Source organism: Anser brachyrhynchus, assembly GCF_964034855.1.
Source record: "Anser brachyrhynchus genome assembly, chromosome: 3".
Classification (NCBI taxonomy): Eukaryota; Metazoa; Chordata; class Aves; order Anseriformes; family Anatidae; genus Anser; species Anser brachyrhynchus.
The window spans coordinates 18,212,482-18,234,655 of NC_137696.1; the positions used below are offsets into that span (position 1 = coordinate 18,212,482).

At 47.0% G+C, this 22,174-nt stretch overlaps 1 protein-coding gene across 7 annotated transcripts in view; it reads right to left on the bottom strand.

The window, feature by feature from the left end:
- Positions 1-5,920: 5,920 nt before the first annotated feature.
- Positions 5,921-22,174, bottom strand: part of TTBK1 (tau tubulin kinase 1) — a 108,256-nt gene continuing 92,002 nt past the window's right edge. For all 7 annotated transcript variants that reach the window (XM_080585845.1, XM_080585844.1, XM_080585842.1 and 4 more), the window contains 2 exons: positions 13,490-15,084; positions 5,921-13,059 (listed from right to left, as the gene is read on the bottom strand). In XM_080585845.1, coding sequence (XP_080441971.1) covers positions 12,633-13,059; positions 13,490-15,084 — 2,022 coding nt within the window. In that variant the 3' untranslated portion in view covers positions 5,921-12,632. The remainder of the gene's footprint in view (positions 13,060-13,489; positions 15,085-22,174) is intronic.

Below are 22,174 nucleotides of genomic sequence, written 5' to 3' on the forward strand. Positions count from 1 at the left end.
AGTGCAATTGCTAAAAACATACATTATTTGAGTGCTGTTTTTCTCCAACCCAAACACGTTCATTTAACCAGTCACCAGATACAGTTAATGATCACCATGTGTACAAACGCCATGACTATGCCCTACCACTTGGTTGATTAGACCCAGGACCTGCCTCAAATGGCTTGGACCTGCCTGGCAGCAGTGAGAGCAGACTGACTGCTCACATAAGAAACTGGAAAGAAGAGTTTGCTTTTTACTTCACATCTCTCTCTCTCTATATATATATATTTTTCAGCAGTCTTTATTCTCCTTTTTAGAAGGCCAACTATTGGTAGAGAGGGAAGATTTTTAAATAGCCCAGTCATTAATGAGTTGGCTTATTATTTTTTTTTTTTTCCGGTTGCACTTTTGAAATGCAGCAAGGGAGTTGGTTTGCTCCTTTAGCAGTTAGGGCCACACCATGGGTAAGTCAATTGCTGCATAATAACTGGATGTCTGAACAGTTGTCGTGGGTTGGCATTTAAATGGCATTTTTCTCCTGTGGGAAACCTGAAGATTCTGAAGTGCTGCCTCCCCAAAATTATGCCTCACTGCCTTGAAAATACATGATACATGCAAGATTGCAATAGCAAGATAGTGCTTCCACCAGAGGCAATGACCAAGACTCCTCTCAGCCTCAGAGGGCAGAGGTGTCCCCATCTGACTGCAGCTCATTGCAGGCTGGGAGTCTACTTTTTCTATGATTTGCTCTTTGGACAGTGAGATCCTGTGGAGCTGGCCAAAGTCAGCTGAGTTGGACTCTCCTCATGACACTGGCAGTGTCAGGCTAAAGAGCAGTGGTGTATCCAGATGCTCTTGGCAGGAGGTGTGTGCACCAGATTTTCTAGCTCAGCTGGAGAAAGCTGAGGATAGGCCAACAGAGGCCTCCTGATAATCTTTGCTTTTTGTTGGAAGAAAGTGGCTTTTGGCCATTCTGATTTGGTGTCACATTTGGTTAAGGAATCAGAGACACAGGTAGTGTTTACCTCTATCCTTCCAGTTGCATGGAATGATATTGGGAGAAACGGAACCAGCTTATCAATACCTGGTTGCAAGGCTGATATCACTTGGTATTATTTATTTATTTATTTATTTATGATCATGGGATGGTCTACACAACACCAGGCCTGCTGGTGCCTGATGGGATATAATTCTGTCAAAGGGGGAAATCCTTTCTTGCTCAAAAGCTTTAATGTGAAGCCACATGAGCCACTTCCTCATCTTCTGCCATGTGTGACCATCTGGGTCCATTCCACAGCCAGAGCTTGCGTCCTGCCTGTTCCCCAGCCAGACCCAGCAGCGCTGCTTTGTGACCCTTCCCACAGCCATTTTGTGGAACTATTTTCTTTGTGCTCCCATCTCACCAGTGCTGTTGAGAAACTGTAGCAGGGCAGAAATGCAGACTGAATTATTAGGCAGGGTTTTAAGGACAGAAGGATGAACCTGAACTATTCCTTCAAACAGGGAAAGACACATTAGGAAAGGGAAATCCATTGCCATTTGCAGAGGATAATCTTGTGTGAAGTAACACATTGACAGAGCTCAAGATACACACCTACTGGTTCAGACAGCAGCACAAGAAGGGGATGAGCCAGGAGCCGAGGGGACCCCAGCACTGGCCATATCCTCACGAACAGGGCCCAGTCCCCTATGGTCTCAGCACAGCCAGCAGGAACCTGCGTCCATTCAGAGAGCCCAGTCTGGAGCACAAGGGTCTGGAGACAAGGCTACAAGGCAGGTCCAAGGGCCAGGGCTGGAGACAGGGATGCATCTAATGAGGCTCAAACGGGGATGGGGATGCAGGCCTGAGCTTAACTGGGCTCCTGGCCCATGGGCACAGGAGATGTGGGTGGCAGATGAAGCTGTGCAGTGCAATTAAGGCACATTAGTGCTCTCATGTCCCAATGGCAGGGTTTTACCTCAAAAAGACATGTAATGCTGTCTGGGGATCTTGGAGCAGAATATAGCACTGGCTGGAAAGCTTTTTTTGGAAATCCTGTGCAGACAGTAAAGGTGTGGGTGTGAAAGTATATGTAGTCATACGTTTTCTTCCACTGAAGCAGGAGCTGGGGTGAGTGGCTGCTGAGAGTGATTTGTATGTGATCACGGAGTGGGTGAAGCTAGGTCTAACGCCTGACCTGCTGGTGTTTCTTTGCCCATGTGGCTGTTTGCTCATCACATCCCAGTAACTCCACAGCTCTGATCAGCCCCCTTTTCTTGTCCTAGACCATTCCCAGCTGGCCATTCCCCCAAAGGAGCTAAAAAAAAAAAAAAAAAAAGTGTCCAGGGGAGCATCCTTTACCACACAGCACCAGACCTCCAGCAATAGGAACTACTCCTATTTCCTGCATATTTTATGCATTGATATTAGTGTTCCACCAATTATCTTCCTTCCTACCAACTGTCTTATTTAAATTTAAGCATCCCCTAGCTCCTATCTGGGGTGACTGAGACTTCAGTTTTGATTTTTCTGCCCTGTGTTTGAGTAGGGATCCTCTCCTTTTGAAATTTAATCAATACAGCAACAGTCGTTCTGACCCAGGCTTTGACTTCTTTAATCAATCAGAATCACACTCCATACTCTAGCAGCAGGCAGAAGTCTGGGAAAGACTGTAAGAACAAGGCAATTATCAAGTGGTACTTTGCAGATGATTTTCTTGCCTCCAGCCTATTCCTTGTTTGAGGATTCAGGCTCTGTGACAGCTCTTATTGGATGCTGTCATCCCAAACGGGATGCTCGATGTTTAGTTTTCAAATTACATCTAGGCTTTACATTAAAATTCTAACACAATTTTATTTTTAAATAATTCTACATGCCTGCAGACAGGTTGTATTGTGGTTTAGATGCAGTGCATGTCTTTACGTCTGTTCACCCCTGAAAACAAGTATCTGAGTTCCTAATTAATTTCTTTTCACACCCAATCTTCTGAGCCTTTCATTAAAACTTTGTACCCCTCGTTGGTCTGCCAGTTCATCTGTCCTGCCTGTAGCATTGACAGTACTTCAGAGAATGTGGCTGTAGGGATGCTGATCTTTAACCTCCTGCCTAACATCTTAAATGTTGCCGCCTACCCCTTCCTCCACCAGCCATACCCACACAGATGATAATCCCCAGCTCTTCATCATCCTCCAAGGGGCCACTGAGATTTCTTGTAATATCCCACCCAGACACATTTTAGCAATTTCCTTGAAGCTGTTGGCCTAGACGACCCTTTCTTGTGTCAGCTGTTCTGGTGTCCAGCCAAGTCCAGAGGCCCAGCCTGAGAGTCTCTTCCCTGATGTAGCTACTGTTTGAAATCAGAGGGCAGATGAGGGCAGGGCCAGGAACAACAGGCAGAACCTGCATTTCATAGAATCATGGAATGATCTAGGTTGGAAAAGACCTTCAAGATCATCAAGTCCAACCATCAACCTGACCTACCAAGTCCCATCACTAAACCATGTTTGTTAGTGCCACGTCCATGCATCTCTTGAATACCTCCAAGGATGGAGACTCCACCACTGCCCTGGGCAGCCCATTCCGATGCTTGACCAGCCTGACCATGAAGAAATTCTTCCTGATATTCAATCTAAATACCTTCTGGCACAACTTGAGGCCTTTTCCTCATGTCCTATCACTTGCCACCTGAGAAAAGAGACAGACACCCCCCCTCACTGCAGCCTCTACTTGGGTGGTTGTGGGGAGGGATGAGGTCTTCCCTCAATCTACTTTTCTCCAGCCTAAACAACCTCAGCTCCCTCAGTTTCATTGCAGGGAAGGCTTCCCCTCAACCTGGGGTGAGCTCACCTTGTCTACACTGGGGCTTTTCTTATCTTGAAATATCTCCGTGTGGCTGCATTAGCCCCCTGAAACCCTTCCTCAACCTGTCCTGCTGGCAGCTGATGCAAGAGATTCCAAAATATTCTTCAATTTCCTGGTTGATCCTGCCCAACTTTAATTTTCATATGCCTGTTCCTGAAATGGACTTTAAGGAGCTTTGTAGATCTCAATGTTTCTTTCTATGGATTTAGATTCATTACTCAAACAAACTGTGTTTTCTTTTGGCTGTAGCAGAAAGAATAAAACCTGTTATCATAAGATCATCTTTCTGAGGCAGCACTTACTTTTTCTTCTTTTCTGTGATCTAACCAATTTTTCACAGTTCTTTAAAGCTGAGAAGAACTGCAGGTGTTCTCCTGTCAGAAAACACAGTGTGTTCAAAGGACACTAACCTTGCTGCTGCTCCTCGTTGTTCTTTATTTGGATTATGAAGGGCTGCTTTATCCCACCTTGGCTTAGATGTGTCCTAGGGCTCTGGTGGGACCAGCAGCTCTCACCTGTGAACTGTGCAGCTCAGTGTAAAGAATCGATGGGGAAATAATGTGTCTGGGGATATTTAGCTAAATGTCGTGTAAGATTAGCTATACAATAACAACAAAACCAACCAACCAAACAAAAAGCTACCATATTTGCCTAACAAAGCCAACTCCCATAAAATCACATTGACTGCTACAAATTATATTCTTAACCTGTGGTTTTTTATTATCCAAGACCCCAGACGAAGCACTCCTTTAGTGTGTTAGACCATAGTGACACTGGCTGAGGTATTTTGCCATGTACTAAAAAGTTTTGGAGAGGTATTTCAGCCCTAACCACAAAATCAAAAAACAGGACAAAGCAAATTTGAATTTCGTGCCCTCCCCACATCCTCCTGCTGCTGCCTGGGAGCACTAATGCCTCTTAATCACTATTTTAACCAGTGATTTGAGCCACATTTAGATTATTTTTAATGCCCAACCATCTTCATTGGATAGTGAGCACAATTCTTCCTGTCTGGGTCTTTTTTTGGTCATCATCCTTGTTGTTGTTGTTGCTGTTTTTTATTTATTCATGGAGCTGAATATTATTTTGCTATTTGTTCTCTGAAGAATCCAATCCCTATTTTGGCTGTGCTTGCTTTGTTTCTAGACCACAGAGTCTCTGCAATCCATATCGGGGGCAGATCGACTTCCTTTGCTCACTTTTTGCTGCAGTGAGTAAATCATTTGATTGCATTTACTGTGTCTTTCATGATACGTGTTAATGAAAGGGACTTGTTGGCCTCCTTCTCACTCCTTGGGGATGGTAAGGTGGGAGTCAATGGGGAGAGAGTTTCCTGGGAGCATCTTCCACAGGAGCAGCTCCTGCCTTGGGGTGACCCATGCTGGAGTGTGGGCAGGGATGGAGAGTCCCCAGCATCAACAGAGATGGGTGAGCAGGTACTAGCCTGGATCCACAAGGAGACCTAAAGATATATTTTTCTCAGGACTTGGGTATAGGGCAGATAGTGGGCTGCAAGACAGGGAGCCTTTTGAGAAAAACAGTGAGAGCAAGCAAGAAAAGGAAGACCTGCCTTGTAGCTACACAGTTAGCCAGACGGAAAGCTATTTACAAATGGTTTGCTACTCCTTCTTATCTAGCAGCTCTGGGTTTCCTTTTATTTTGTTCTGGAGGTGGAAGTCCTTCTCATGCTGTTGGCTTGCTGTTGGACCAGCCAACCGTGGGTCCCACCGTGGGTCCTGCAAGCAACTGCACAAATGTGCTCATTACTGAAATGTGGGAATGCTCCAGGACGTGTTTTTGGGCTTGGTCCCAGCCTCTTGCAGTGAGGCAGGTCCAACACACTCACCTCCTTGCGGAGTGTGAGCAACCGAGGAGTTGATGATGTAGGAAAAAATAATATACCTTGTGGGGAGATTTTATGGCAACCTGGGACGCTGTGGTTGCAGTAGGAGGGGTCAGAGAAGCAATGGGAGCCCCAGTTGCCACACAACTGGAATGAAACCCAAGCACAACTGCAGCAAAGACCCTTTGCCAAAAAATCAGGTAGTATTTCTGCTTCGCGTGGCAACACCAATGAATGGGAGAAGACACTGATGAAAAGGTAGACAGGCTTTTAATGGCATGATCAAGAAACCCCCTTTTAATAACAAATCTAATGACAACTGTGTCTGGTATGAACAAGAAATGGCATCATCATTTATTTTTTTTTTTTTAAGACGTGATCTGAAGTTATGACAAATGCCGGGTGGATCTGTACACAGACAGGGCCTCTGTGATGCATGCCAGATTTTATGGCCAAGAAATTTGCCATGCAGTTGAACCGGATTGTGGTTCCTGGTCGGAGTTGTACATTCTGTTTGCAGTGTGTAAACATTCTCGAGCTGCTTTCCTAATGAATGCAAAGGAGATATGTAGAGAGATTTAGCCTTGGGACCCAGTCGCATTCCCAGACAGTACCAAGGAGCAAGAGTCCTGTCTCCAGGCCAAAAGACTTTGTCGGACTGTGTCAAGAGGTGAAGGAAAACAACATCGGTGCGCCAGCTATGATGTCTGAGTGTAGAGTCCCAGGGTAATGTGTTAAAAGGAGATATACAAAATTATCTGCGTTTCCAGCTCCAATTCCCATCTGGAGAAGAAGCGGCCCAGGTCCCACACGACAGCAGTGTCACTGACACTGGTTTTCACACACGGACTGGTTTTACACGTGGACGCCTCGCCTAGCCCCCATGTTCTGCAGAGCTCTTCACACCACCTGCAGATGCCAGCCTGAGAACCTCTGCCTTGGCACCCCAGCAGCCATTTACCCGAGTGCCACGCAGACAGCAGCCCCTGCCTCCCTCAGCGACCCCGTGCCAGGTCTCTCTGCACCCAGGGCAGCGGCAATGCAAGGCAAGCCAGAGGCAGAGCAGGTGCTGGCAAGGCCATGCTGATGGCAGCACAGCAGTGCCCTCACCAGCGTGAACATCTCACCTCTGCAGCCTGCTCTGATCTAAGAGGAGGTGCTCACACCTCAGTCCCCACCAGGAACCTACCCATGGATTTGCTGTGGTAGCTCCCTTCCTGCTGTCTTAATGTCAGCTGGCTCTGCTATTACCATCAGCATGGTCTCAGCCCTTCGGAGATCAGCGAGAGGCTGAGGAAGAGCAAAAAAAACATTCAGGGTTCTGCAGAAGACCTTGGGGGCCAGCAAGCAGGGAGTCCGTGGGCTCCCACCCTGCTCTCAGTGATACTGGCACATAAAACAGGAGGAAAGAGCCTTGGAGCAGCTGGCAAATGGATGGTGGTGGCAGATGCCCAGCTGGTCCCTGTGTGCTTTGTGAAACCAGCCTATGGCAGATGGAGCACGGGCCAGTTAAGCCAGAAGAAGCTTGTTCGAAACCAAACTCGTCAGGTCCACAAAGGGACTGGTACTGTGTTCACAGGATTAATTTAACTGCAGTTTATTGATGTGTGGAGCAAGGCCTCGGGTGGGCATCAGTGTCTGTGCACATGGAGTAGTGGTGGGATCATGCCACGGGACAGTAAACTATACAGGGAAGGAAGAGGTGTGCTAAGGGACCATTGAGCTACTGCTGGAGCTGGTCAGGCTGTAAGGAGATGTTTAGCCATCTTCTGACAGAGAATCTACGCTGAGAAAATACCTCTGTGTTGGAAAGGAGAAACATCAAAGATATCCTTGCCCCACCACAACTTGCTTTGGATCGAAGCATGCCATTAGCACACAACACCATGCTTGTGTTAGCGAAGGGCCACCACCCAAGCAGTCTCCAGACCCAGATCCACGCCACACAGAGGTGTGTGGCAGTCCACTGGTTATTACAACTCCGATGGCAGGCATGAGGGCTGCCCACCGTACAAGGCGGTGTGTTTTGGCCCCTGGTTCATGGAGCCTCACTCGCTCAGCGGGGTGCCCTGTGTCGCCACCCATGTCACCGCACGCAGCGCACAGTCCCGCACACTCTGGAAGTCATGTAGCACCAGGGCACTTCTTTGAGGGTACCAGGATCCTTTTCAACCTTTAGCCACTATATATAATGGACACTACTTATATTATATCGTTATAATTTTATATATATTTATATATATATATTATAATACTCTCTACTTAGAAAGGGCAAGCAAAGTGTCCTGCCTCTCACAACTTCCAAGCACAACTCAGAGATGCCTGTGACCGAAACACGTTTTGCACCAAGACAAGCAGAAGTGTATGTGCTGCCAACCAAATTCAGTTTAGCGTCTCCATCACGTGTTTACGCCCTTCCACAGCATTAGACTGATGGGCACCATCAGTCTTTTTGCTCCCTCTGCCCATATAACCTGTCATCATGCTGCTGTAGTGCTGAGAACTGTCTTTCAGATCCACCACTTAGCACACTCTCCCATACCCCAGTGTCTCTGTAAATGCCTCCTGGACAGACAGCAGCCATTGACTCATTTTTAGCAGCCTGCATCCCATCTTCTCAGCTGGCATGCAAGAAAGCAGGCAGGACCTTTGCAGACCCCAGCAAAGCGAAAACTCTCAGCAGAGTGTTTGCTGCATCTCTCAATACCAGGTAGACTCAAAGACACTTTTGTTCCCAGCACGCACAAAACCCCACAAAGCTCAACTTTGGGCATACTCCTGAGCAAATCCAAACCATCCCTGCCACCCACACACATGCACACACAGGCACAAGCACGGTGGCGAGCTGTTCCAGGAGTCCCCTCAAAACTCACAGCCATGTGCAGCTGGCCAGGACAGACCCTGCAGCAAACACACCAACAGGGAACCACGTGGTGTCAGGCTGCTTCCAGAAATCCCCACAAATGTGGAAAAGTGTTGGGAAGTCTGCTTCTCCTCCCCCAACTCCAAGCACATTTGTTTATTTTTCCTAGAGATTTCCTCTGGTCTGGTCAGCTGGATCTTCTCTGCTTTAATTGCTGCACACTACCAGCGGTGTTTGAGCAGCCCTCCGTGTCCTTGAGGCTCGGCAGAGCCCGTGCACCATGTTCCATGGCAGGGAACAGCAGGGCCATGCCTTTCCTGCCTTTTGGGGATGTAACAGGGCACTGTGTCCTTCAGGGCTAGAGAGAGGCTGGATTGTCTGCTTTCCCCCTCAGCCAGCTAACTTTTCCCTAACACAACAGGCTGAGTTCCCTCCAAACATATCTGCTGCGTTTGGCCGCTGGGACCACGCTCACCTTTGAAGGGCAGAACTTTGGACATCAAAGTGAAGAGATCCAGAGCAGCTTCTGCATGGCAGAGGCTTTCCTGAGCATCTCTGCTGACACCTGGAACAGGGAGCAAGCATTCTGGTTTTGGCTGGGATAGAGTTATTTTTCTTCATAGAGGCTCATACTGTGCTATCTTTTGGATTTGTGATGAAAACAGTGTTGGTAACACACTGATGTTTTAGTTGTTGCAGAGCAGTGCTACCAATGAAGGCTGCCCTGCCAGCGAGGAGGCTGGGGGTGCCCCAGGAGCTGGGAGGGGACAGAACCAGGGCAGCTGGCCCAGAGCAACCAAAGGGATATTCCACACTGTATGGCGTCATGCTGAACGATAAAACTGGGGAGGAAATAAGGAAGAGGAGGTGAAGACCAGAGCTATGGCATTTATCTTCCCAAGAAACTATTCCGTGTGATGGACCCTGCTTTCCTGGAGATGGCTGAGCATCTGCCTGATGATGGGAAGTAGTGAATGAATTCCTAACCCTGCGGGGTTAACCCAAACCAGCAAGCCACCAAATCCTGGAGCACGTGCTGGTGCTCCCAGATCTCTCTGGATCCAGCTGCACCATCAGCCCAGCCCTGTCAAACAGCACGAGGAAAGGTTGTTATCTTCTGTGCTGGAAACCTTTCACTGACTTTCTGAAACCTGTGGGACCTCTCTGGTGGCTCTCCAACATGTGGCATGTGTCTTGCATGATGGGGAAATGACTGTACCATACCAGGGAGCTGTCACCAGCATCCTGCCTACTACTCGTGGTTGGGTCATGGTAGGAAGACCTCTTAGAAGACACGTAGGTTTCTCAGAAAACCTTTTAATAATAAAAAGTCACCACATTCCTGTGAAAGATTTTGCTGGATAGTCAATTCACAACTAAAAGCTTGCCCAGTTTCTTCACCTGCCATTCTCAGCTACTCAGTCTTTCCTACTTTCATGTGCTAGATAGATTTCTGCCCTGGAGCTTCCTCCCTGACATGGGTATAGCTGGGCCATGGACAACTCTAATTTAAACTTTCTCTTGAACAAATACAATGATTGTGCTTCATTGGCCTCCCATGATAAGGCAGGTTTGCTAATCCTATAAATAGTCCTATAGCACTCTTTTCAAGCTCTTTCAATGTCTTTTTGGCATGTGTATGTAAGACCTGGATGGAGCATCTGGTAATGGCTTTGCTGACAAAGTCTTACCATCTAAGCACTCCAAAATGAATGGTCTCTTGACAAAACAATAGGAGTGTCATTACCATTTGTATTTCCAGAAAGAATCTGTATGTTTGGGTTTATTCTGTTTTCTGGTTTCAAAACACGTGGGGCATATTTAGGCCCTAGTTGGACCAACACTTCAAACTCACATGAAGTCATCGTGCCCCCAGAAGAAGTGGATGCACTCTCTGTCCTCTCCTTCCTCCACTTCTGGCAGAAGTGTTTGTGTGACCAAAGGCTGAACCTGACTGATGAACAGGTGAAAACTAAACCAGCAAGCCAGAGTGCCTGTTGTCCCACTGGATCCGTGTTTCCAGCCATTTCACCAAACTGCTGCCCCAGCATCAGGTGTGACAGTGCAAAAAGCAGCTGGAACTTGGAGGGACCTCTGCCATTGTTGGCAAAGATAGCTCAGTCCATCAAACCACAATCTGGGTGTGGAGTTCCCAATGCTTCTCTTCAGAGATGAGAGCTGGGATGTGTTTTTAGACTAGAAGCTATGCTTCTTACTCTACAAGGGCGAACAACTTTTAAGGAGAACAACAAACATTTTGAGCTGTATAAAATAAATTCCTAGTGTTGCCAACACTGAAACTGTTGTGTAAAGAGGTAATTCCCATCACCTATTTCTAGGCATTTCCCTCTTCAGATGTTCAAGGAGTGCCCTGTTCTCCCAGCCACCCCATGACAGCTCTCACGCTCCACACTTTCCAGAGCAGTTCCTGTAGATGTGAACAACTTCAGGATTCCTTGGAGTTGATGGCCATGAATGTGGCTGTTTGTATATGTGTTCAATGAATCAAGGTTATTACCATCCAGATTCCTCCATCAAGCTTTTTTGTCTGCAAATATTTACTGACGCTGCTAGTTGCAGCTGCAGGTATGGGTGGGCAGAACATCCGCATTTTTGTTCTGCCTCATGCAAAACCTCTTTTAGGCATGACAATGGAGTGAAGCCCAAACTATTTGGGTCTGGAGTGTTTCCCCCTGTGCGGCGAGGGGAAAATTTTGTGACTACTTCAAGATCTCATCAGGCTCAGACAGGTAGCAATCCTCCTGGCTCGAATTTTCAAACCTTCCTAATTAGTTGGGGGGCTAAAAAGTTGGTGCATAATTCTAAGTGAGAGCTAAGCTTCTGCTCTGATAACATTATTTGAAGAGCACAGCCCTTGCTTTTGTATTCACATTGTTAGTTCTAACGCAACGTGTGGAAGAGCTGAGCACCGAGAAAGAGAAAGACATAAACCCGATCTCCCCATTAGAAATGCACGAGATACCCACGGTGTACCAGCAAACCTCTCCTTGCAAAGCAGCAGCTTTTGAATATACTACAAGATAATTATTTCCCACCCTGCTGTGTAGGGGAACTTTCAACCACAGTGCCAAAATTCACAAACACCAAGAGCGTGAACAATAAAGCACAAGGAATTTAGGTGCAGAGGGCACCCGAGCTGAAGGCATCCAGTGACTATTCACATCTTCAGGATGGAGCTGTGTCTGGTGGACTACAGAACTGCAGCACCAACCACACTTCGGTTGAGAGGAACCACCCGTGTTGGGAGATGTGGTCTCCGCAGGTCACAGTTCGGTATTTGAGACAGAAGCAGCTGCAGTGTGCTCTCTTCCACATCAATTAGCAAGCGCTCTTGATTTCCCAGCAAGCTGCCAATACTTCCACCTAAATACCTGCCACACAGGCATCTGCAGAAACAGACTGCCTCCTCTGTGGGACATACTGGAGCAGGTAGGAGGATCCAGCAAGACCTGCCTGTCTCCCCCTCCTGTCTGCAGAGGCACCTCTGGAAAGGAGAGGAAAACCCCCTCCACCCCTCTCCTGCTCCTCTCCTCTCAGCTCACAACGACACATCCATCACCCTTGGCTGAGCTGGTGACAATCCTTTGCTTACACGGGTGGCAGGAGGTGAGCCAACACTCAGGTGCTGGCAGCCAAGGCTGGTGTTCTCCAGCAAAGAGAGAGGAGGGAGCTGCTTGCAGGACAGGAGCCTTCCTCCCCAGCAGGCCTTGCTCTCATCACCTCTGCTCCTCTTTCCGAAGCCAGGGTCGGTATTGGCGACTGGTATTGCTAACAGAGAGAGGGGAATGCCTAGGGAGAGGGGAGGGTCAGGCACTAGGCAGGCTGCCTGGGTCGCTGCTTGGTGCTGTGCATTAGCAAGCGTGAGCTGCGGACTGGATGTTTCCCTCGAAGAAGGCTCCGTGGCTCAGAGGCTCTCAGGCCCGTGGGAGCTGATTGCGACGGTGTGGGGGGAGAGTGAGTGAAGCATTGAAGTACAGCTACTGCTATACACTCGTGGTTCCGGCATGGAAGGCTGTGCTGCAGCATCTCAAGTGTATACTATATGCAGAAGTTACCCAGTCTGTCGGGTTGGCAGAAGATCATTATCTGGCAGCTGCCTTACTTTCCGGGGACACCTGCTTTCCTTTGGTTGCTGGACTCTGAGTCTGGGTTTTTCCTCTTTGACGTTTTTTGGCCACACCAGGAGAGGGCAGGGAGTCTCCTGTTGGCCCCAGGGCCTGAGCTTGGGGCTGAGGTCGGGGGGAAGGTGGAACTCGCTGAAGAGCAGTCCCTGGCTTATGCTGCCGGCAGGGAGAAGGACTTTCCTTCCGAGGCAGCAACTGGCTTCTGGGGGAAGCACTGGGGTTTTTTGAAGGAAGAACAGGGCTCCGAGGGGATGCACAACTGGACCTCCGTGAGCTGCTCCGTGGAGGAAGAGAAGTGGAACTTGGTGAAGGAGGAAGCCGACTTTGTGTCTGTGTTGTTCGGCAATCGTTTGGGACATTTCCAGCTGGTCTCTGTGCCTGAAGCCTGCAAGGAAAGAGAAGAGTGGGGGATGAAGAGGAATTTCTGCAAGGATCTCTGGGCAGCTAAACGCAATAGCCAGGCCAAGTGCCCCTATGGAGTCAAGGCCATGGTAAACATGCTGCAGGACTGAGAGCTCAACAAAGGAGGGATCTGCTATTAGCAGCATCAGACCAAATAAAAGAGCTCATGGAAGGGAAGAAAGCTTCAAAGCCAGGGCAAGTGAAGAGGGGCTTGGCCTTTTGGCCAGAATCAGCCAAAGACGACAACAGAGATGGGAATGTCAGACGTCAGTGAGCTGAAATGACTGTAAGAAACAGGAATGGACCATTCATTCAAGCCAAGTGAAGGGTAAAGGAGTGGGAGGTGAGCAAATCCCCCACTGTGATTCCTTAACAAGTCCAATATCTTGCATTGCTCAGCGTTTCAGGCTTACCTGTGGGCAACAGCTGCATCCTGTGGGGAGCTACACAGCACTGCCATCGCCACGGCTGTGGAGCTCTCAGCCTTCATTGCCTCTAGCGGTGTTTTCACTGGCGTGATGGGCCGAGGAATTCTGCTCTTTGTGCTTATGAGTTTCTCTTCTTTCCCCAGGAGGCCAGCCTTCTCCTTCCCTGCCTTTCGTGGGATGGAGTCATCAGAGTCATGGGTGTCCTCCTCAGAACCGGTGGCTGACAGGGTTTCTGAGGCCCGCCGCCTCTCATCGCTGGAGGATGCTGAGGAGGACGCCCCTGAGGCCAGCCTAAGGAGGCGGTTTTGCCTCTTCTCCATCACGAGACGAGCCAAGTCAGGTTGCTTTGCCCTCTTATAAAGCCTCTCTTTGGCTGAGAGTGAAGTTGAAAGATCTGAGCCGGTGTCCTCCTCGGAGAACAAAATGGGTATCCGACTTCTATACCTAGAGCCCAGAGGTCTCCTGGGACCCTGCTGTGGTGTGTCCAGGAGGATCTCTGCTGGCTTAAGGTGTTCTGTTACTGATGCTGACTTCTCAAGGTCAGGCTCCTTTGTGACAACCTTAGCAGGCTCTTCCAAATCCAGCGAGAGCGCTACTTTGTCTGAGGACTCTGGCTTGTCCTCAGGAGGCTTTGCTACGCCATTGGGAATGGCCAGCTGCTCTCCCACCGTCTCCGAGGTGATTTCAACGTGATTAGCCGAAAGTGCACAGCTCTCTGTCTCTGCCCCTTCTAGCCCCGAATGGATGCTTCCATTCTCTACCAGCACCAGGTTATCTTCCATCTCCTCTTCAATAATCACCTCTTCAAACTGGCCCGGAGGGCAGTACTCCTCGTGCCTCATCAGCTGGCCGCTGGAAGACATGACATTTAAGTGGGTCTTTTCAGCTATATGAACAAATGTGCGCTCAACTTTGGTAAATGGGGAAGAAGCTGTAGCCACTGCCACGGGAGGCTTTGGTTCAGATTTAAGGACTGAGGACAGGGTCCCTGGCTCAGATACATCTAGTTGGCTACCCATCGGCTGCGGCCGCTCGCTCTGAGGTGTCAGTGCAGCAAGAGTCCCCAGATCAACTTCTGGAGCCAAGTCTGTGGTCACCGGGGACTTTTTCAGATCACCTGGTGAAAACAGCACTAGTGTTTTCGAGCCTTCCTCCAGTTCCAGGTCCCCATCAGCCGTGGAAGCTCGACCCTTGGATCCCTTCTGGTCATCGGCCAGGAGTGTGGATGGTGCACACTCCTGGCTGCGCTCTGTGCTTTTTTGACTAAGGTCACTGCTGGAACCACTATGCATGTCAATCTCATCCCCTTCCTCCTCTGCTTCCTCCTCATCTTCTTCTTCCTCCTCGTCTTCTTCCTCATCTTCTTCCTCCTCCTCTTTTCCATTCATTTCCAGATAAGGTTCCAGGGGTTTGCAAGGAGCAGTCAAGACAACATTTGAGAAATCAACTCTCTTTATCCGCTGGGATACTTTAGGCTTCTCCCAGTAGTCTGACACATCTGTTCTGAAGTCTTGATAAGGCAAACTTAAAGGCACCGCCTTGGGCAGACCATTCATTTCAAACGACTTCAGTGTATATGCCTGCCAGAAAACAAATAGGACAAAAGAAAAAGGTTAATATTCAGACCTGTCACTGGCACAAACGTCATCAGCATCAACAACAGTGGGAAGCGTCAGTGGAAATCATCTAGGCCATTATGATTCCAAAATACATGTTGGAGCAGTGATAACTCCGTTATTAGATTAGTACCAACCTTAGGAAGGAGAGATTCACAAAGACACTTATCAAGAAAGGCAAAAAAATACATGCCCGAGGAGTTTCTTTGTTAGCAGTCATTAACTTGGACTAGAAAGTCCTCTTTGCAAGCAGTTCTTCAGGATTTTTTCATATCTCCCAATCTTCCTCAGTACTTACCCATTTATATCAGCACTTATATATTTATTTCAGTACTGATATATTCACTCCTTCCTTACTAGAACCATTCAGCAACTCTCTTTTATGCCCAGACCACAGTGAGCTCAAGGACCCCCCTCTGGGGTAGATACGTTTCCTAACCACTTCAGAGTACCATCCAACGTTGTCCCACAGCAATAACCTTTGTAGCTCTTCTGTGCTCCCCTGCTGTGCTATCCATCTCTCCCTTCCGCTTCCCTTTTATGTCCAGCAACTTCTAATTCTGTCTTCTACAGGCGTCTGTTTTCATTAAAATGACCAGCCAGTAAGTCACGAATGCTGACATATAAAGTACCTTTATTAGGTTCTGGTGTGTCCAACCACTAAAAACAATGGAGAACTGAACTGTTGGTGGAGACACGTATTCTTCAAGCTGCAGTCTGTAGAGGGGTGACTGCTCATAAGGCTACAGGAGTAGACTGTGAAATGTTTGAAAATAAAACTAGTAGAAAAGCAACAGTTCACACACACACTCTTGATTGAACAAGCAAAAAAAGGACAAAATAAATAGGAAATGCTTATCCAAGTTTAGTCTAATTAACAATTGTTTGTAAATGAAAATCATAGTAGCAACACTCTTCAGAACGGATTTTTTTAAAGATATTTAGGTGACCTCTTTTCTCTAGAGAATTAAAAACCCTCATGTCTTTTTACTCCAATGCCACAACTTCAATTTGCACTGAAAATCTCCTTGTTACATCTCTCGTAATAATTGTGCCTGAAAAAATGTAAGATCTTTATGCTCACATGGAACAGGGACATGTCAAAGAGATTTGTGGGCAGCTCTGAGCAGTTATGCATGGTGATAGATTGTTCTTTCAAAATGAAGAAGGCACTCGTTCTTCAGTACTCCTGGATTCATTTGTATTTTGGTTGTTTCCTCATTTCTCCTTAACCATTGACAAAACCTGCCCGCTGCTGCCTTCATTTTTCTATCTATCTTATAAAATAAATCACAGGCTGGCTTTGGCAATGCCTTTGGAGTCCAAAGCTTATTAGAAGCCTGGCCCTGAGGATGGCCCTGCATTAACCAGATTTGGGCTGTTATTGATTCACTCTACCTTTTGTATCAGGTTGGCAGATGTGGAACTTTGCCTGTTTAGATGGACCTACCACAGTTTGCAAAGGAAATTACCCGCTAGGCTTCCTCCCTCTTTTTCTCCAAGGCACTTCCTGGAAATTAATCCATTTGGAGCCCAAGGTTGGATTTGTCCCATTGGCTAGAGTTGCTCTTCCCAAGAAATACACCCACTGTACAAATCTGCTTATCCCTGGAGTCCTGATCAAGCAGGCATGCTTCCCCAGCTTTGGGACTGGACCCAAACAAAGAAGCCATGACCAACGTCTTGCTTTGTGCTGAGTTTCCCACTGGAAAGGGAACTCCGTCTCCAACAGCAGGTCACCTGCTGCTCCACTTCACCCTGCTGTGGTTGATGGTACACTTGGGGGATCTTATCAACTTTTGATATTCATCTTATTCTCTGCTTGAAGCTAATATCTCAGCAGCCCTGCAGGAACATCAGCACACCCAATGTGCACACAGCTATCATACTGTTTTAGTATTCTCAGTCCTGTCTCCAGCAACCCCTCTTTTTTCAACCAATCTTTCTTTTGCAAGACATCAGAAGTTTTTCTGAGGTAATTTATATATATCTAAAATATAGCAAACCAAGCAAAAAGGTATGACCCTGAGCTGAATAGCACAACATTGCTGTAATATGAATTACAGCTCTTGCCCTCTTCTGCTCTGGTTATCCTTTGCTATCGTTGAGTCATGCTGCAGATACATTACCAACCTCCACATACTTCCACCTCTGCCTGTACAAATTCCTTGTGGTATTCAGCAAATGGACTGACTGCCTTTCTGTCTGTCATTTCATTTTCTCTGTTTATTTTCTTTTGCCCTGCTTGGACACTGCAGTGATACAACACTGATTGTTTGGTTTCTGCCTACCTTTGGCAGACTTGGACTATTTAACCTATTGCATGCACTACCCAAACACTGGCAAAATTCATTCCTCAAAGCATCCTGAGACTGTGGTTATTTTGTCACTGCAAACCCATCATGGAGAAAATCCAAACAGCATAAATATGCCAAAAATGAAAGACAAAAGTTATCCACAACCCCAAGGAAAAGAGATGTTGTTGAAATGAGTCTTGGGTCAAATATTAGTTTAACACGTATTTTCTTACCTTCACTACTATCATCATCTGAAGCTGTTAACAAGGAAGACAGTCCCAGGGCATCAAAGTCTGAGACTGTGTTCACTGTTGAGTTAATATGATCAGCATCTACCTGCAAGCAACCATGCTGCTGAACAGGCTGTTCCTGGTCTGAAGCCCTCAACAGAGAGGGTTGTGTCCTCTCTTGACATACAGCACGTGTCTTTTGTGCTACTGCACACTCACTTGCTCTAGGACTGTTCCTCAGGGGCTGGAGTAGAACTTTTCTGCTCTGCTGTACCAATGGGGAGGACTTGGAGGCGGATACTGGAAGGTCAGGACTAGAGACGCTTAGCTTATGTCTCAAATCTGTAGAATAACAAAGATGTATGGAATCTCTGAAGGTCTCTGCTCCAATCACACCTCAAAGCAAGAGCAACTTAGAGCTGGCTACTCTGGGCCTTTTCCAGCTGAGTTTTGAGTATCTCCAAGGATGAAGGTCCCACAGCCTCTTTGGGACCCTGTCCAAGTGTTTGACAATCTTCAGGGTGATTTTTTTTCTTTACATCTAATTCCTATATCTAATCTTTCTTTTGTGCAATATTTGTCCAATGCATCATGACCTTTCACTGTGCACCTCTGAGAAGAATCTAGCACCATCCTCTCATTGGGTAGTTCAAGAAAAAATAAGATCCTGCCCCAATTCTTCTCCTTTTAAGGCCGAACAAATGCAGCTCTTTCAGCCTCTCCTTGTATGTCCTACCTCTCTGATTCCTAACCATGCTGGTGGCTCTCTGCTAAGCTCACTCCACTGTGTCAAGATCTTTTACTGGGGAGCCCCAGCCTGGGTACTGTACTCTAGATCAGATCTCACAAGTGCCTAACAGAAATAATTGCTTCCCTCACCCTACTGGTGCACTCCTACTAATACAGGCCAGGATGATGTTTGCTTTCTTTGCTAGCAGGGCTCCTCTGCTGAGACCTGTTCAGCTTGCAGAATGTTCAGGTCCTCTCACGAAGATGTTCTGTGGAGTTGCCACCAGCCAGGACTGTCCTGTTGGATGGGGTACTACTGCTACTGAGACTGTGCATGAGCAGAGCTATGCTGGAGCTGGCTCTATCTGGGTCAAAAGGACTTGCTTTGCTCCGGCACACTCTGATCTCTGCCTATGCTGCTCCCTTTTTCAGAAGACATATTGACTGTCCTTGGACAGTCAACTGTTTTTTCCCACCTCCTTGGGCTAAGATCTTCAATCCTGACTTTCTTATAACTTGTCAGTTGCCCGGGAATGCGTACGGCAGTATGTGGATGTATCCAAGTGTGTGTTCCCCACAAAGTCTGCACATTTTACCTCTTAAACACTCTTGTCTCTCCATCAAACCTTACTGCACGTAAATCAAATTTGGCTGGTTATTTTGGGTAGCGATATGTATTTGGGAGGTAGCAAATATCCCTGCTTTGCGCAGAGGACAGTTAGAATATAGAGGGGAGGTCTCTCTTTTTCAGGAGAGAAAAAGACCTACCTGCTGGCATTTGGCAGAGGCAGAACCAGCCCCTTGAAGACCATCTCTCCCTGTGCTCATGAATAGCCAAGCAGAGTCTGGGGCTTTGTATTTACTGTAAACTGTTAGGGGTTCAAATTTGCAGGATGACTGGCACTGGGAAAACCTCAGAGGAGACTGACATCACCCAATACAGGCTGCAAAGGTCCTACAGCCCGGTGATGTTGCAAATACTGCAAAAATCAGCAAAGATGCAGTTTCCACTTTGTGACTGGGAATGTAGCCAGACGTCCTTCGCAGGACAGCAGCACGGAGAGGACTCACACCAGTGTGTTCAGAAGCAGTACTGGCATCCAGCTCGTTAATACGCTCTCATAGCCATCTTGCCCCATTCCAAGGCGCGCACACACTCTGTGCAGGTCCCTACAACAATGAAGAGTGATGACAGCGCCTGTTCTGCCTGAGTTACCTTCTGGTGATCTCAGGAATCATGAGGGCATGGAGAAGAGACCCCATAACTTGCCTGTGCGCATGTCCCCACAGCGCAGCAGTCTCTGGCATGGCACAGAGTGGGTCCAGTGTCCATGAGAAAAAACAAACAAAAACCAAAAACCTGCTTGCCTGAGCACATCTGCGTTGATGTGGGGGAGAGGGAACATTTTCCTCTGGGAGCCTCATCAGTTTTCCATTAGACTGTAGGATGGGTGGCAGGGGGGGGCTTGCTACCCCCCTTCCATCTCTTGGTTTTAAACAGTTTAAGTGAAATAATTTGTGAAAGAAACAGATAGAGGAAAAATAGTGCTGTGATATGACTGGATGCAAAGCAGTGAAATTAGTGCTAGCCTACAGTTACATAAATAGAAGTCACAATGTGGCCTTCCCAAAGTGCATGAAATACATCTCCAACAGTAACAAGACCTCGTTTCTATTCCCAGATTGGACTTAACTGAGAGTTTTCAGTCGTTACATTGGTAAATGATAATTAAACTCTCCCTGTTCTAACAGAGCTCCTCTACCTCCTGCCCATGCTCCCGTGTACCCAAGGATGAGCAGGGGACACCTTCCCAGAGCTGGAAAGCAAGGGGAGTAGAAAAGCAAAGTGAGAAAGCAAACAAAAAACCCAGCCAACACCAAGATGCTGCCTTTGATTCTTTAATAAGGTTTTGGTAGTATACAAGCTCTTTTTTTTCTTTTTTTTTTTCCGATTGTCTGGATTAACATACATGGATTTAAAAAAGGCACAAAATCCATTGCACAGCTTCTGTTTTGTTTGTTTTTGATGACATTGCCTGTTCATTGTGGTTTCAAGTGTAGGATTTTACAGTACTTTGCAGCATTTACAGCATGGTCTACATACAGGTAATCAATGCATGCTTTTATACAGGAGACAGAATTCAAATTCTCTCTCAGTATGTCTATATACACAATAATACAGTGTTTTTTTCTTCTGAAAAAAGCTTTAAATCGGTCTTGCATGCTCGGTGTGCCAGAAGAATTAGTGCAAGCATATATTACAGTGTTATTGCAGTACAAAAAGGGGTTGACATTAGGCTCTAAAGGGATTAGATACAGGAAGAATAAAAAGACTCAAGGAAAACAAGCTTTGGATCCCTTTAGTCAACTACGTCCTTCCAAATCGATCCCTACTCAGTACCACCTTTAAAGCTACAGCAGCCGCTTCTTCTCCATCTCCCTGCTGCCCTCCCCCTGAGATGAGCTTCCACAGCTTCTTCATACCTTCTGTCCCTAGCAATTGATGAGGACTTCTGGCAACTCGAGGAAGCCCTTCTGCTGCGCCTCCTAATGCTGGAGACCTGCATAAAGGGGACTTTCCTGAGATCCGCTGCTTCAAGCAAACTCAAGTCCCAGCGGATGAAGTTTCTCAAACAAACCAGGAAGTACAACAGGTTACCTACAGGTTTCGTCTCCTCTCAGTAGAAATGACTACAGAAACCCAAATTCACCTCCTAATTGAAAATCAGTGGTTAAATACGGTTTGGACTCTCTCCTGCTTAGCAGCAACTGAAGTCTAACAGGTGACACAAGGTAATGCAAAGGAAGGATATGCTGGTCCCTGAGATTCTTCATGGGAGCTGAAAAGTCCAAGAAGCAGAAATTAAGTTCCCAACGTGACATCAATTGTTCCATCGGGAATGGGAAGAGGCCTTAGTCCTGAGAGATGCAGATGGCACACAGACAGCAAGAGCCATAGTCCGGTCTTCCCTGTAACAGCTTTGAGTTGGATACTATCAGGACCTTAGCATATCCTGGAAGTGACATTATCCTCTGCCAAAATAGACTAAACTTGTTTGGGACTGGGAGATCTGGCAGGATTTATGATAGTGAGTGGAAAAACTAGAATCTGAGTTTCTGAAGCAGCTTTTTCTTCAAACCAGCATCAGATGAGGTAAAAGTAGCAGGGGTCTTAGAGCTGCCACACTTGCTTGCAGGGTCTCTGTGTTCCAAGAATCAGCACCATAAATGTCAGAGAGATGTTCTTTCCAGTGCCTTACCATTAAATGCTCCACAGCCTTTCTTTTTTTTTCTTTTTTTTCTTTTTTTTTTTTTTTTCACCAAAGTGGATAGGACAGTCCAGTCCTATGCTGGGTAAGTGCTCTGCTCCTCCCTATTTGTGCTTTCGTAAGTTGTTAGGTTTGTGCCAGTTTTCCTAGCATCTTGGACGGAAGCAATAGCTCTGTAAAGGTAGTACACCTGCCACACAGCTTCCCAACTCTGTACCCACCAGTGTCTCCAGCAAGAGGCAATGCAGAGCTCCCTGTCTGAGCAGACACGTGGACCACCTCATTTTTATCACTCAGAAGAGACTCAGGAAATAGCGAGCAAAGTGGAAGGAAATGCTAATCCAAAAATTGTTATAGTCCCTAATTATAAAGGCAACTTAATAGCAGCAAGAAAGAAGAAGAAGGAAATTCTGAGAGCTAAACATCTTCCTTAGTCATAAAACTAACCATAAGCCAGTGGTGCTGAATAAGAAACAGGTCTGGCTTTTTTCAGGAAGGACCAAACTCAAGGGGTGAGAGTCCCAGAGAA